Source organism: Triticum aestivum, chromosome 4B (genome assembly GCF_018294505.1).
Source record: "Triticum aestivum cultivar Chinese Spring chromosome 4B, IWGSC CS RefSeq v2.1, whole genome shotgun sequence".
Lineage (NCBI taxonomy): Eukaryota > Viridiplantae > Streptophyta > Magnoliopsida > Poales > Poaceae > Triticum > Triticum aestivum.
The window spans coordinates 550,854,059-550,869,812 of NC_057804.1; the positions used below are offsets into that span (position 1 = coordinate 550,854,059).

Here is a 15,754-nt window from a genome sequence, read left to right on the forward strand (position 1 = left end):
TTGTACCCTGGAATAGGTACCAGACCTATCTCGGATAGCAGCATCGGAGCGTGATATGGTCCGCAGTTTCGTGCTCCTGATCACACAGCCGACAGCAGGCATTGTGTGGCCATCCTCTAGCCTGCAGCCTGTCCGCAGTCCAATTTCTATTCTGCAGCAATAGCCAGTCCCGGGCTGCTCAATCCATGCAGCGAACTAGATCTCATAAGCAGAGCAGGCCGAGTATCTTCCATTTGCAGTGACATTTTCGGTAGCATTGATTCTTAGCATACAACAAAACTAACATGAGGGGCTCGCATGTTAGATCCAAGCAACCGTCCGAAAGAGTTGTTAGATGGGTGTAGTTGGAGCAGAAGTCACTTCTATCCACCATTTTAACATATCTTAAAAATTGCAAACAATGTACTATACGCTAAAAAATTGTGTAACCGCAAAAACTATATGCTAATTAAGAGTTACAACCCTAGCCAACACCCCATGCTTTGCCAAAAACTGTGTTTCTTTGAATAAGATTTAGTTTACTAACTACAAGTTGACACAGATCATTGCAAAATTGCAAACAAACAATGTTGCAAAAATAATTAGGAACATTATGCAGCATGTCTATGCACATTTTGGAACGGAGGGTGTATATGTCAAGTAGTACTGCTAAAATTGCTCAGACTGCATAAATGATCTATTACAGTATCTTACAGGTCACTGCCATTTCTACACACACAACTACATGTGGGAAGCACAGTACAACATGACAATGGGTGGTTCAGTTTCATAATCTTATAAACAACGCTTGTTTGCCAATTATCTCATTCTTCAGAATCTTAATTATACTGTTGCCTCAGTCTTCTCGGAAGGAAGAATTCCAATAATGCATGCAATCTCTATCTTTTTTCTGATATAATCCTCATAGGACTTGGGCATATTAACCTAAAAAAGAGAAGAATTTCACTAGGGAAATCATCTTTCAAAATCATGAATAATGCAGAGGTAAATTCACAAATTACAGTACCAGCTTTTTAACTCCGTCTGCGATCAACTCCTTAGCTTTATCCTCTTTAACCTGAAGGCAAGCAGACCATACATCAGAAGGAAATATTTCAATGAATTGCACCTGCATGTCACATACAAAAGACGCTACTTACTCCAGGGCAAATGGCTGCCGTGCAGGTATGGAACTGAAGTCAGGAAGATGAATAGAGATAAGCATATATGCACAAATAAGAATATTAAGTTACAAGTGCAAATTATCTATTAATCAAAACAGCTAACGTACGTCCTCTTCCATCAACGTCATGGTGTACTCATGGTCCAGGGCAGTTTGCATTAAACCTTGTCGTACTGGAAACTTGTTCATCTTGCAAACATCCTCCATAGCCTTTCTGAAACTCTGTTGAACATTATTCAAGGGAAAAGCCATGCATTAATAAGCATATACAGTATATTCGAAAACAATGAACCATCATTGAGTAGTTGCTTAGTTGCGCATAACACACTAACCGTTCCCTTTGTGACACGCCGCCAAATCTCAAAGTACAAATGATCATACTCCTTAAACCAAGTATGATAATAGCAAATGCGCTCTTTATACTCCTAAATCAAGTGAATGCAACTGTCAGATACAATATAGGCCATTGTAAGCTACATTAAATTCATGTGTATGAGAGATCCTACATCAAAGCCATTGTAAGCTAAAGTAGGAGTGATCTTGGGAAAGCTAGTAGCAGCAATCTTAATTGCTTGAAATGCTCCTCGGGAAGATATTTTACCCCACTGAACAACAACAAAGTTATGAGGGTGTTACAAGATATACAGATAATTAACAGTGTCATTCCAAGAATTTTAAGGCCATACTTACTTTGACGGATGAGCGGCAAATATCGACATAATCTTCCATCCACTGTTGCTAGAGAAAAATAAAGTTGTAAGTCCAAAGAAATTTGAAAGCATTGAACAAAATTAGACGATTTCCTTAACATGATCTCTGATGCATATACCTTCAGTTGCTTGGATAATTCCTGGCAGTACTTGAGATACTCTCGTTCAATATCATAGCTATGACGGTAGCTATGGTAGTCACTCCACATGCTGTACTCGGTACCACCCTACATTGAAAAGGACAGAGAGAAAATCAATTGCTTAGCAATTTTTAGAACAACAGGCAATACATAACCTAAGCAAAGATTTGATTGAACTAAAGGCTTGAAGCTGCAAAGAAAAAAACAATTTTTAACCATATATGATAAAAAGAATAAATAAGTGGCTAGTATTTATCAGAAAATACAATTCGGTTTCTTACAAAACAAAACAAAATCATTAGACAGAATCAAAGAGTCAACCAGTGAGCCGTTTCATAAAAGATGAAGGTGATGAGGACTAAGGAGCAAGGTGAAAGATTTTATCTGTTGGCACTATATTTGGTCCTGCTACATTTTTCTACTTCTTTCTAAACAAGAATGGTAGTTTTGGAGGCTGCATAATGTGTTGATTGCCAGACAGTTGTGCCAGTACAATTGACCACAAATATAAATTGAGGATCACTCACATAATTTTTTAGGACTAGGCGTTGATAGTCACTCAGGGAAGCACATTCGCAGTAAGCAGAGTAGAAAAACCAATCGAGTGTTCCATCTTCTTCAAAGCTAATGAAAAATCCCTTCTCCTCGGGAAACTCCATACTACAATCATCCTCAGTTTTATCCATAAGGTTATCATCCTCTTCCGATGTAGCGTCATCTTCCTCAAGGAATAGAAGTTGCTTCTCTGTCAATGTAGCTAAATATTCCCTTTCTTCCTTATCGTCCTCTTCCTCCTCCAGAAGGTTATCACCATGCGGCTCTTCCTTGGGCTGTGACAACTGTAGACAAATGAGATGACATAGAAAATCAAATTAAATGCAAACAGGAGGTCAAATAATCCAGCAAATGCAGGCATTGGACAAGTAAATTCTGCCAATGTAATGCATGGCATGTGAAGATGGAACTGTGGAGTGCCCAACTATATGACGGGCTTTTAATAGGACGAAATGTTAAACGGGCCCTTAACAGGCCGAAACTAATATCAGGCCGAATTACTAAATGGGCCTTTAGCAAGTGGGCCCAAAAGCATAGCGTCCAGTGGACGGGCCGGATCTGATATGGGCCTTAATTTAGCCCAAGCCTCTTAAAGGGTTGGACCTGATCTGGGCCGTAATTTGGCCCAGAACGTGGTAGGCTTTTAACGGGCCGGATCTCATATGGGCCATTATTAGGCCCGGAATGTGGCAGGCCATTAATGGACTGGATCAAATATGGGCCGACATTTGGCCCAAAACATGGCAGCCAGTTAATGGGCCGACCTACTAGGGTCCTCAAAATCTTGTGGGCCTACAGCTGGGCCGGCCCATTAATGTCAGCAAAATCTCATGGGCCTTTAGCTGGGCCGGTCCATTATGATCTGCAAGAATCTTGTGGGCCTTTACCTGGGCCGGCCCATTATGGCACACAAAAATCTTGTGGGCCTTTACCTAGGTTGACCCATAATGGCCCGCAAAATCTTGTGGGCCTTTAGCTGGGCCAGCCCATTATGGTCCGCAAAATATCGTGGGCCTTTAGCTGGGCCGACCCATTATGGTCCACAAAATCTTGTGGGCCTTTAGTTGGGCCGGTCCATTTAAACTTGATGGGCCGGTCCACGTGTCAACATATCATAGGCGCGTCTCGCCCATTGGATGAGTGACACCTGTGCCAACGCGGAGCTGACACGTGTCTCCTCCAGCCAATGATGATTTTACACATGGAAAATCCACATTGGTCGGGGCTGTTAACGGGTTATCGGATCCAAAACCCGACCCGATAGCTTAACGGTGTTCCGTTACGGTGGATGCCACGTGTCGGTCACCCTTGACGAAAGCACTTCTGTGACGCACGATTTATCATCATGGAAGTGGACACTTCCGTGATGATAATTTTGGTAATGTCATGGAACACTTCTACGATAGCACAGGTATGACTATCTTGATTCTGTCATAAAATCTTCATGGATGTACATGCATGAAAAAAAACGCGACCTACTGTGACAAACACGTATCATCACAGAAGTGTATTTTTTTGTAGTGTTTGCATGATCATGTAGTTGACATCGTATTTGTGGCAAAGCCACCTTTATAATTCTTTCATACATGTCGCTCTTGATTCATTGCATATCCCGATACACCACCGGGGGCATTCACATTGAGTTGTAATTCTTGAGTTGTAAATAAATAGAAGTGTGATGATTTCCATTATTAGAGCATTGTCCCATGTGAGTAAATGATGATGGAGACTATGATTCCCCCACAAGTCGGGATGAGACTCCGGACTTTATGAAAAATAAAAGAGGCCAAAGAAGCCCAAATAAAAAAAGAGGCCAAAGAAGCCCAAATAAAAAAAGAGAAAAAACGAGAGAAAAAGAGAGAAGGGACAATGTTACTATCCTTTTTCCACACTTGTGATTCAAAGTAGCACCATGATCTTCATGATAGAGAGTCTCCTATGTTGTCACTTTCATATACTAGTGGGAATTTTTCATTATAGAACTTGGCTTGTATATTCCAATGATGGGCTTCCTCAAATTGCCCTAGGTCTTCGTGAGCAAGCAAGTTGGATGCACACTCACTTAGTTTCTTTTGATGAGCTTTCATACATTTATAGCTCTAGTGCATCCGTTGCATGGCAATCCCTACTCGTCGTATTGACATCAATTGATTGGCATCTCCATAGCCCGTTGATTAGCCGCGTCAATGTGAGACTTTCTCCTTTTTTGTTTTCTCACATAATCCCTATCATCATACTCTACTCCACCCATAGTGTTATGTCCATGGCTTATGCTCATGTATTGCATGAGGGTTGAAAAGGTTGAAGCACGTTAAAAAGTATGAACCAATTGCTAGGCTGAAACAGAGGTTGTGCATGATGGGAGCATTTTGTGGGACGAAAATGAAGCATGGCCAAACTATATGATTTTGTAGGGATAAGCTTTCTTTCGCTATGTTATTTTGATAAGACATAAACTGCTTGGTTAGCATGCTTGAAGTATTACTATTTTTATGTCAATATTAAACTTTTATCTTGAATCTTTAATTTAGATCTGAACATTCATGCCACAATAAAGAGAATTACATTGAGAAATATGCTAGGTAGCATTCCACATCAAAAATTATGTTATTATCATTTACCTACTCGAGGACGAGCAGCAATTAAGCTTGGGGATGCTTGATACGTCCCCAACGCATCTATTATTTTTGATTGTTCCATGCTATTAAATTATCTGTTTTGGACGTTTAATGGGATTTACTATGCACTTCTATATTATTTTTGGGACTAACCTATTAACTGGAGGCCCAGTCCAAATTGCTGTTTTTTTTGCCTATTTCAGTGTTCCACAGAAAAGGAATATCAAACGGAGTCCAAACAGAATGAAACCTTTGGGAGAGTGATTTTTGGAACAAATGTGATCCAGAGGACTTGGAGTGGACGTCAAGAAAGAAGCGAGGAGGCCATGAGACAGGGAGGCGCGCCTGCCCCGCTGGGCGCGCCCCCACCCTCGTGGGCCCCTCGCTGCTCCACCGACCTACTTCTTCCTCCTATATATACCCATATACCCCGAGAACATCCAAGAGCACCATAGATCGAGAGTTCCGCTGCCGCAAACCTCTATGGCCACCAAAAACCAATTGGGGCCCTGTTCCGGCACCCTGTCGGAGGGGGATCCCTCACCGGTGGCCATCTTCATCATCCTGACACTCTCCATGACGAGGAGGGAGTAGTTCACCCTCGGGGCTAAGGGTATGTACCAGTAGCTATGTGTTTGATCTCTCTCTCTCTCTCTCTCTCTCTCTCTCTCTCTCTCTCTCTCGTGTTCTTTATTCGGCACGATCTTGATGTATCACGAGCTTTGCTATTATAGTTGGATCTTATGATGTTTCTCCCCCTCTACTCTCTTGTAATGGTTTGAGTTTTCCCTTTGAAGTTATCTTATCGGGTTGAGTCTTTAAGGATTTGAGAACACTTGATGTATGTCTTGCATGTGCTTATCCGTGGCGACAATGGGATATCACGTATCTACTTGATGTATGTTTTGCTGATCAACTTGCGGGTTCAGTGACCTTGTGAACTTATGCATAGAGGTTGGCACATGTTTTCGTCTTGACTCTTCGGTAGAAACTTTGGGGCACTCTTTGAAGTTCTTTGTGTTGGTTGAATAGATAATCTAAGATTGTGTGATGCATATCGTATAATCATGCCCACGGATACTTGAGGTGACATTGGGGTATCTATGTGACATTAGGGTTTTGGTTGATTTGTATCTTAAGGTGTTATTCTAGTATGAATTCTAGGATAGATTGAATGGAAAGAATAGCTTCGTGTTATTTTACTATGGAGTCTTGAATAGATCAACCAGAAAGGATAACTTTGAGGTGGTTTCGTACCCTACAATAATCTCTTCGTTTGTTCTCTGCTATTAGTGCCTTTGGAGTGACTCTTTGTTGCATGTTGAGGGATAGTTATATGATCCAAGTATGTTATTATTATTGAGAGAACTTGCACTAGTGAAAGTATTAACCCTACGCCTTGTTTCCTAGCATTGCAATACCGTTTGTGCTCACTTTTATCATTAGTTACCTTGTTGTTTTTATATTTTCAGATTACAAATACTCATATCTACCATCCATATTGCACTTGTATCACCATCTCTTCCCCGAACTGGTGCACCTATACAATTTACCATTGTATTGGGTGTGTTGGGGACACAAGAGACTCTTTGTTATTTGGTTGCAGGGTTGTTTGAGATAGACCATCTTCATCCTACACCTCCCACGGATTGATAAACCTTAGGTCATCCACTTGAGGGAAATTTGCTACTGTCCTACAAACCTCTGCACTTTGAGGCCCAACAACGTCTACAAGGAGAAGGTTGCATAGTAGACATCAGCCGACGCCGCGGCGCGGTTGGCTGCTTTAAGCGATAGTTCATGGCGTTTTCTCGAAGCCATCGTCGGTGCCTTCGACAAAGACTATGAGGTGTTTTCTCAGCGTGCACGTGCTTACCTCATCTCGAGAGACAGGAGGTTGGTACCCGGAATGGCTTAGGCAACTCACCACTACGACGAGGGCACCCACGATGCGGAGGCCTCGCCCTCTTCCATGTCCAAGGAGCCAATCGCCATTGATATCTCCAACAATGAGTAGCTTGTCTTATTAGCTCACTATAAGGACCCATGTTCAGTTTGCTAGCTACTGCCTTTCCTTAACAAATTTTAGTGAATTTTGCTATCTACTTTTACCATGCAATCTTCTGCTCTAGTGTATATGTTCTATATGTCGTGCAATGTGGTGTTCAGTTAACTGTTTGGTTCAATTCTGCAAATGTGATGTTCAATTTTTTAGGGTTCAATTTTCCAAGTTGTCAAGCATGCTTGGTTTGGTTAACTGTTTGATCTTCTATTAGGAGTATGTTATATTGTGCAATGCCGTGCTCAGTTAATGTTTGGTTCATTTGTTGTGGTGTTTAGTTAACTGTTTGGTTCAATTCTGCAATGCGATGTTTCAATTGTTGTGTGTGCACTCTGTTATTGTATACCACGAGAGAAATAAATCGAATTTGACTGTACTAAATACATGAGAAACAAATACAATTGCTATATTTCCAAGTTTTTAAGCATGCTTGGTTTGGTTAACTGTCCGATCTTCTATTAGGAGTATGCTATATTTGTGCAATGTGGTGCTCAGTTAACGGATGGTTCATTTGTTGTGGTGTTTAGTTAACTACTTGGTTCAATTCTGCAATACGATGTTCAACTGTTGTGGCTGCATTCTGTTATTGTATAGCATGTGAAAAATAAATCGAATTTAGCTGTACTAAATACATGAGAAACAAATACAATTGCTATATTTCCAAGTTGTTAAGCATGCTTGGTTTGGTTAACTGCCTGATCTTCTATTAGGAGTATATTATATTTGTGCAATGTGGTGCTCAGTTAACGGTTGGTTCATTTGTTGTGGTGTTTAGTTAACTGCTTGGTTCAATTCTGCAATGCGATGTTCAATTGTTGTGGCTGCATTCTGTTATTGTATACTATTATACCTTGTCTTTTTTATTCCTTTGCCCCATTTCCAATATAGAGAAGATATTTATGCACATCCTTGTTTTCAGGCCTTTCTAAAATAGTTCACTGATGATTACCTCTCAAACCACCTGTGTGGACAGGAGGCGAGGAAGGTTTTCATACAACACCCACGGTTCAATATTGAAGTGTTCCTGAAGAGGACGAAGGATGGACGGTCAATCATCTACAAGCACTGGCCTAAAGTTGCAAAGACCTTCAACATCAATGAATGCTCAATATTCGCCTTCCGCTTCAGCAGTTTTTCCGATGAGATGCATCTATCTATGTACCGTCTATGATGCTAATTTCGAAAGGTTCTAGATATTGCACGTGAAGCTTGGTGCTGGTGCAGTTGTGTAATGGGGTAGCTGAGTGCTGAAGCTATATCATGTTGTACTCTGATGTATTTCAATTATGAAATCCTGCTTCCTTAATATGAGAATGAAATATATTATGTGTTTAATATGAATGTCAATTAGATTAATAAATGGATTATTAATAATAGGGCAATTAGCCTGCTAATTGACTTTTGCTATTGCAAACGGTTATTGAGAAAATATCGTGGGCGATGACTTAAGGCAACGCACACGGTTTCTTCTACGCACCGTGTGTGATGCATTCAATAACGCAAACGATAATTTTTTTAATATTGTGTGCGATGGGAAGGCCATCACAAATGACTTAACGTGGAAAATTGTGTGTGATGTACCTACGAACGGAAATGTTTTCCTTGCAGCGACTGTGCTGGATGTATGTACGAACAAAAACGTTTCACGGGAACTGACTGTGTGGGATAAACTTACGACCGAAAATGATTTCACCTATATAATTGTATTTTTTTAAGCACTATTGTACGTATAACCGTATTTTCTCGCTCGCCGGTCGCACATGACCTCATTTTGCCGAGCATGTGTGCCAGGAGGGCATATCCCCGATGGTTTCTGGGTCGTGTGCGAAGGACCCCCTAATCGCTCACACTCACTAGGCGACGGTTCCGAATGCCGTCGCGGAAAGGGGTTTAAAACTGTTTGTATAGCACCGACGCGTACCAGTGATTCCAGAAACCCTATGGGAGTCGATGAAAATCAATTCCAGTCGCCGCAAGTTCCAGAAACACCAGATCCAATCTAGACATCATCATGGAGGGGTTCATCATGTCCATTGGTGCCTCTCCGATGATGCGTGAGTAGTTCTTTGTGGACCTACGTGTTCGTAATTAGTAGCTAGATGGCTTCCTCTCTCTCTTGATTCTCAATACAATGGTCTCTTGGAGATCCATATGATGTAAGTCTTTTTACAGAGTGTTTATTGGGATCCGATGAACTTTGATTTTATGATCAGATCTATGTTTTTATCCATGAAAGTTATTTGAGTTTTTTTATCTCTTATATGCATGATTGACGTTTTCCCAAAAGTCTTGGTAGACCTCTTTCCGATGAAAAATCTTTTTGTGTAATTCCAAATGTGAAGCAAGTCTCTGTATCTTATTGGTGAAATTGAATACTTGAAATTCAACAGAACCCTTGTTTTCATCTTTTTCTTCTTTAACCATAAATCCAAAACAATTCTACCTCCTTTCTTTTTCATGTATTTTATTATAGCCTCGTATTTCTTCTTCGATATTTGGGTTTTGTTTGGCCAATTTGATCTATTTATCTTGCAATGGGAAGATGTGCTTTGTGATGGGTTCGATCTTACGGTGCTTGATCCCAGTGACAGAAGGGGAAACGATACGTATGTATCGTTGCTATTAAGGATAACAAGATGGTGTCTATTTCTACATAAATAGATCTTGTCTATATCATGTCATTGTTCTTATTGCATTACTTCATTTTTCCACAAACTTAATACACTAGATGCATGCTGGATAGCGGTCGATGTGTGGAGTAATAGTAGTAGATGCAAGCAGGAGTCAGTCTACTAATCTTGGACGTGATGCCTATATAATGATCATTGTCTGGATATCGTCATGATTATTTGAAGTTCTATCAATTGCCGAACAATAATTATTTCCCCACTGTTTGCTATTTTTCTCGAGAGAAGCCACTAGTGAAACCTACGGCCCCCGGGTCTCTTCTTTAATATATTTGCCTTCGTAATCTTTTTTTATTTGCTTTTATTTTTAGATCTATTAAACCAAAAATACAAAAATACCTTGCTGCACTTTATTTTATTTGCGATCTATTTATCCTATCTATTACAACTTTATCCCGTCTCAATGCCAATTGTTGGCACCGTTACCCGAAAGGGATTAACAACCCCTTTAACACGTCGGGTTGCGAGTATTTGTCATTTGTGTGCAGGGGTTGTTTACGTTGTGTTGCGTGGTTCTCCTACTGGTTCAATAACCTTGGTCTCATCACTAAGGGAAATACCTACCGTTATTGTGCTGCATCATCCCTTCCTCTTTGGGAAAATACCGGCGTAGTTCAAGCAAACATCACCGCGCACCCCCTCCCCCGCGAGCAACGTGACTCCCACCAACATTGTCGCCGCCCTGGCAACCAAGACCCCCCCCCCCCACCAACCACCACGACAACAAATGGACATCACCGACTGGTGAGAGGTAAAAGGCCCTCCTTCCACCCCAAAACGAACCCTTTGGCGGGAAGGTAGCCCAGCTAATCCAGGCACGGGAGGGTCACTAGTAGCCACTGCACAGCTCCGCCAGGGACAAGGACCACCGACACGACCCGTCTGGTAGCTCCAGCTCTCGGCGTCGGCACGACCAGGAGGCCCCCTGCCTCCCTTCTCGGTTTGCCCTAACCACCAGCGGCCAACCAATGGCACCCCCACCGAGCCGTCGGCATCCTGCCAACAAGGCCGCCACCATCTACCACATCCACCAACCAAAGAGCAGAAGAGAAGGGGGCGACCACCTTCGTCACGCCCCCCCCATAAGTCGGACGCCATGGCAGGGGCGACCGCCCATGACACGCGTCGTGCACGGCCGGCCCCGCGAGATCAGATATGGTCGGGCCGCGAGCACCGAAGCCGCCTACTCTAACCCTCGCAAGCACCTCTGCCACGTCGTCCATCATACCCCGGACACGCCGCTGACGCCATCCCGCACCGGCGCGTGTTGTGCTGCCACGCTCGCCGCCGAGCGCGGCCCTCAGGCTCGAGTGAGCCACCTCGCGTCGAGCCACCCGTGTGAGGGGTTCATTATCTATGTTTTTTTTGCCTGATCCAAATTGATTACATGATGTTCGAGTAGACAGACTATAAGGTCCCGTGAAATAGGCATACCCATAAAGGAAAGGCAACGAAGAATGGAAAAAGATTGGTCACTCCACGAGGGTTAGCGTCCCGCGCGGGAGAAAAGGGGAAAGGGTGGTTATGCGTCCTCCATCACATATGTCTGTATACACAATTACAATGACCTCGAACTGGCCTACACGCACATTGTTTATTTTTTATGCATGTCCACTTGGAGGCTTCGTGTGAAGCCATTAATAAATCTACTAGCTACAATGTATGTGCATCCAATTATGTTATATTCTCCGCATAAAAAAGTCACTACCTCTCTTTCTCCCCAGGAAATATAAAAAAATAATACTAATTGAGACTATAGAATGGTGAGAAAATATTTGCCTAATAATAATATATTAACTGCTATATTTGCTCCCAACAAGCATAAATGATCTATAACAATATATATTACAGATCACTACCATTTCTGCATACACAGTCACATGTGGGCAGCACACTGCAGAAGGACAAGGGATGGACCAATTGTCCAATTTCATAATCTCAGAAACAACGCCTTCAGATCAGAGGAAAATAAAGATAGGTCTTTGGCAGAAGGACAAGGAATGGACCAATTTCAAAATCCCATTCTTCGGAATCTTAACTACATTGTTCCTTCGAATCCTTCAGAGGAAGGATTCCAGCAACGTGTGCAATGTGTATCTTCTTGCTGATATACTGCACATAGGTCTTTGGCTTATTGAGCTGAAAAGAAAAACAAATTTCACAAGATAAATCATCTTTCAAAAGCATGCATAATGCAGAGGTGATCTGAAGAATTACAGTACCCGATTTTTAACTGCCTTTGCAATCAACTCCTTAGCCTTGTCCTTTTCAGTCTGATGAAGGCAAGCAGACAAGACATCACATAATAAAACAACATATTCCAATGAATTATTACACTAGCAAGCCACACTCACACACACAAAAAAGAAAGAAAAAACATAACTACTTACTCCCGGGGGAACCTTTGCCGTGCAGGTATGGTACTGGAGTAAGAAAAGATGAAAAGAGATAAGCATACCAAAACAACGGAATATCAAGTTACAACTGCAAATTATCCACAGACCAAAACAACCTACCTCCGATTCCAATCTCTCCATGGTGTAGTCCCGCTTCAGTGCACCTTCCATTCTACGTTGGCGTAATGGAAACCTGTTCAGCGCACAAACCTCCGCTAGAGCATCTCTGAAACTCATCTGAACATTATTCAAGGCAAAAGTCATGCGTTTCTAAGCATACACAGTGTTTGTAAAAACAAGGAACCATCATCGAATAGTTGCCTAGTTATGCAGACTGGTGTATAGTGCAGATCAGCACTAACCTGTTTCTCAGTGACCCGACACCAAATCTCAAAATGGACACCATCTAACTCCTTGTACCAAGTACGGTCATAGGCAATGCTCTGTTTACACTCCTGAGCCAAAAAACAAAAACTGTTAGATACCACAACCTCCATTCGCAAATATAAGATGTTATAACTTTTTTTCTGAATTGGATGTATATAGACACGTATTAGTGTGCTTGTTCACTCATATTTCAGTCCATATGTAGTCCATATTAAAATATCTAAAACATCTTATTCCTTGTATTAGTGAATGGAGGGAGTACATGGTATCCGTTGAAAGCTACGTAAAAATAACGCATATGAGGGAACCTACAAAGTAGCCATAGTAAGCTAAAGACGCAGTGATCTTCTGAAAGGTAGTAGCTGCAAGTTTAATTGCTTGTAAAGCTCCTCGGGAAGATATGCGATCCCACTGCACAACAACGAAGTTATGAGGGCACTACAAGATTCTCCCTCCGTCCGAGAAAGCTTGTCCCAAACTTATTCCTCAAACGGATGTATCTAGCATCAAGGGACAAGGTTTTCCGGACGGAGGGAGTATGTAGGAAAAAAATTCTATGAGAGCAGGTCTGACGGGTTAGCAAGTGAGACCCATCCTGATGGATGACACGTGGCATTTACAAATCACAAAGCATTTACCCCATCCCCACCTGAAATCAGGGGGGAGAGATTAGATGCTTTGTGATTTGTGAATGCCACTTGTCATCCATCAGGGCGGGTCTCACCTGGTTTATATGAGACCTGGTCTCATATAATTTTTTTCCGAGTATATAGATGAGAGGGTCCTTTCAAGATTCTAGCACGGCCATACTTACCTTATGAGATGGCCGGGGAAAATCTAGATAACCTTCCATCCACTGTTGGCAGAGAAAAGAAGTGATTAATCCAAAATATATATGCAAAGCACTGAATAAATAAAATAAAAACTCCTTAACATGATCTGCGATACATACCTCTAGCTTCTTGAACAATTCCTCACAGAACTTGACATACTCTTCTTCAACGTCATGGCTATGAAGGAACTCATGGTACTCACTCCACCTGGCGTACTCAGAACCGCCCTACATTGATAAAGATAGAGAGAGAACCCATTGATTAGAAAATATTAGAACGACGAACAGTACATAACCTAAATAACCATATTTTAACTGAAGACTTCAAGCACCAAACCATAATTTTATTCCAAAGGAGATATGATAAAGAACTGAGCAACAAGGTGAAGAACATTTTGTCAGTTGACACTATATTTGAATTAGTAAGTCTTGCCAGTTTATCAGTTGATACATTAACGAGTTAAACATTTCAGAATATAATATAACGAAAGCTTGGTCTAAGGCAAATATTACAGGGGCTCAATAAATGTAGCATGAACACGCACATGTAACTGGTCGATAGTCTGGACCCTGATATACTTTTCCATTATTTTTTCAAAGCAAGACCACTTGGTGATTATTTAGCACATCTCATGACTTTAAATTGATCATCAATCATCAAATCATAGTTTTGGAGGCTTTAGTGTGATTGTAAGATCCAGACACTTGTGCTAATACAATCAGCCACAATTACAAATTGAGGGACGACTACTCATGCATCAGAAGATAACTCACATAATTTCGAAGGACTAGGCGTTGGTAGTCATTCAGGGAACCCCCTTTGCAGTAATCAGGGTGGAAATACCAATCAAGTGTGGAAATTTCCTCGAATCGTCTGAAAAATCTCTGTTTCTTTAAGAACTCTTGATCACAGTCGGCCTCAGAAATGTCCTTAAGGCCAAATGTATCTTCCTTTCCCTCCTCTTTCAGCTGTAGACAATGCGATGACCCATAAGATCGAACTAAATGAAAACATTAGGTTAAATAATCCAGCACATGTGATGATTCATGGGAGTAGAACTGTGGACTGAACCTTGTGTTTGTAAGATCTGAGGCGGTACAGTGCGTGGCGAAGATCTTGCTCATCGAGCTCCTCATTTGTCAGTTTACGAGCAACAATATAATGAGGGATGCGAGGTAGCTTGTCATGGTAATCAAGGAACTCCTCCTCGCTGATATCCTCTCCCATCCCCAACTCATTCAGCTGTTCGATCAGACGATCCGCTTCTTGCACCTGTTTATTTTCTTCCTTGCCATGTACAATCTCGTTGGGATCAGATTCCTGAAAGTGCTTGGCATGCTCCTGCTCGTGCAGCACCTCTCGACCTCCGCGCTCTGCTTCTGCAGCATCCCTCCACTCAAGCCCACGGCCTTGTGCTGCTTTTGTGGTATCTGCAGAGTCCAGACTCGAGGCTGTGCGCGCATTCTTGCTACGGCGCTGGGCGGCAGATTCTTCAGAGTCCTGGGCAGTAGAGTTCCCGTGAAGAGCACCCGAGCCGGCAGACCCTCCGCTCGAGGGCGTAGCCTTCTTCTGCGGCATGTCGCCACTCGAGCCCGCGCCCACCGCCGCCTCCTCCCCGAGATGCGTTGTCGGCACGCCTTCAGATCGCTTCAGACCTAGGTGGATCCAACAGCTCGCTACCCAGATGATCTTTTCAAAAGATCAGTCTGACTGAATATGCAGGGCCCGTGTCTGCGTCGGTTACTTGCTTGCGAGAAATGAGAACGAACAATGTTGCAAAAATAATTACCGCCTAGGTCTGCTTGCTTGTGACGTTGATTGAATATGCACGACTCCCCTGTCTATGCTGGTTGTGACGTCAATCGGCCTAAGTTGTGCACAACGCTTGTGCGAGTTGGAGTCCGACTCTGGTTGGCTGGCTGCATGCTGTAGATGTTGGCACATCCACCTAAAAGTACATGTTATATTGAAAGGGCGGACAGGTTGCCTTTGTAGTACATGATGTGTTGTGCTGGAAGTACGGATTGCGCTACGCGGGAAGTACAAGTTGCACTATGCAGTAGTACACTACCCCATGAAAAGTACAAGTATATTACTGCATGAAGTACAATTTCATTATTCTTATAAGTACAAGTTGTGTCCAAAAAAGCTCGTAAGAACCAATTGACATGGTATCTAATTTCAAAGATATATGTGTGAGGAGC

General features: G+C 42.2%; 1 protein-coding gene across 1 annotated transcript; it reads right to left on the reverse strand.

Annotated features, from left to right (window-relative positions):
* Positions 1-615: 615 nt before the first annotated feature.
* On the reverse strand, positions 616-15,360 carry LOC123090204 (uncharacterized). The gene is made up of 20 exons (XM_044511613.1): positions 14,622-15,360; positions 14,324-14,518; positions 13,670-13,777; positions 13,532-13,573; positions 13,030-13,128; positions 12,693-12,785; positions 12,451-12,567; positions 12,325-12,357; positions 12,157-12,207; positions 11,977-12,073; positions 11,794-11,885; positions 2,540-2,851; positions 1,992-2,099; positions 1,853-1,894; positions 1,669-1,767; positions 1,495-1,587; positions 1,327-1,384; positions 1,140-1,172; positions 1,007-1,057; positions 616-924 (listed from the first exon to the last, which is right to left on the reverse strand). Exons 1-19 carry the CDS (start codon positions 15,126-15,128, stop codon positions 1,053-1,055), a joined length of 2,184 nt encoding a protein of 727 aa, XP_044367548.1. The 5' UTR covers positions 15,129-15,360; the 3' UTR covers positions 616-924; positions 1,007-1,052.
* Between the last annotated feature and the right edge of the window lie 394 nt (positions 15,361-15,754).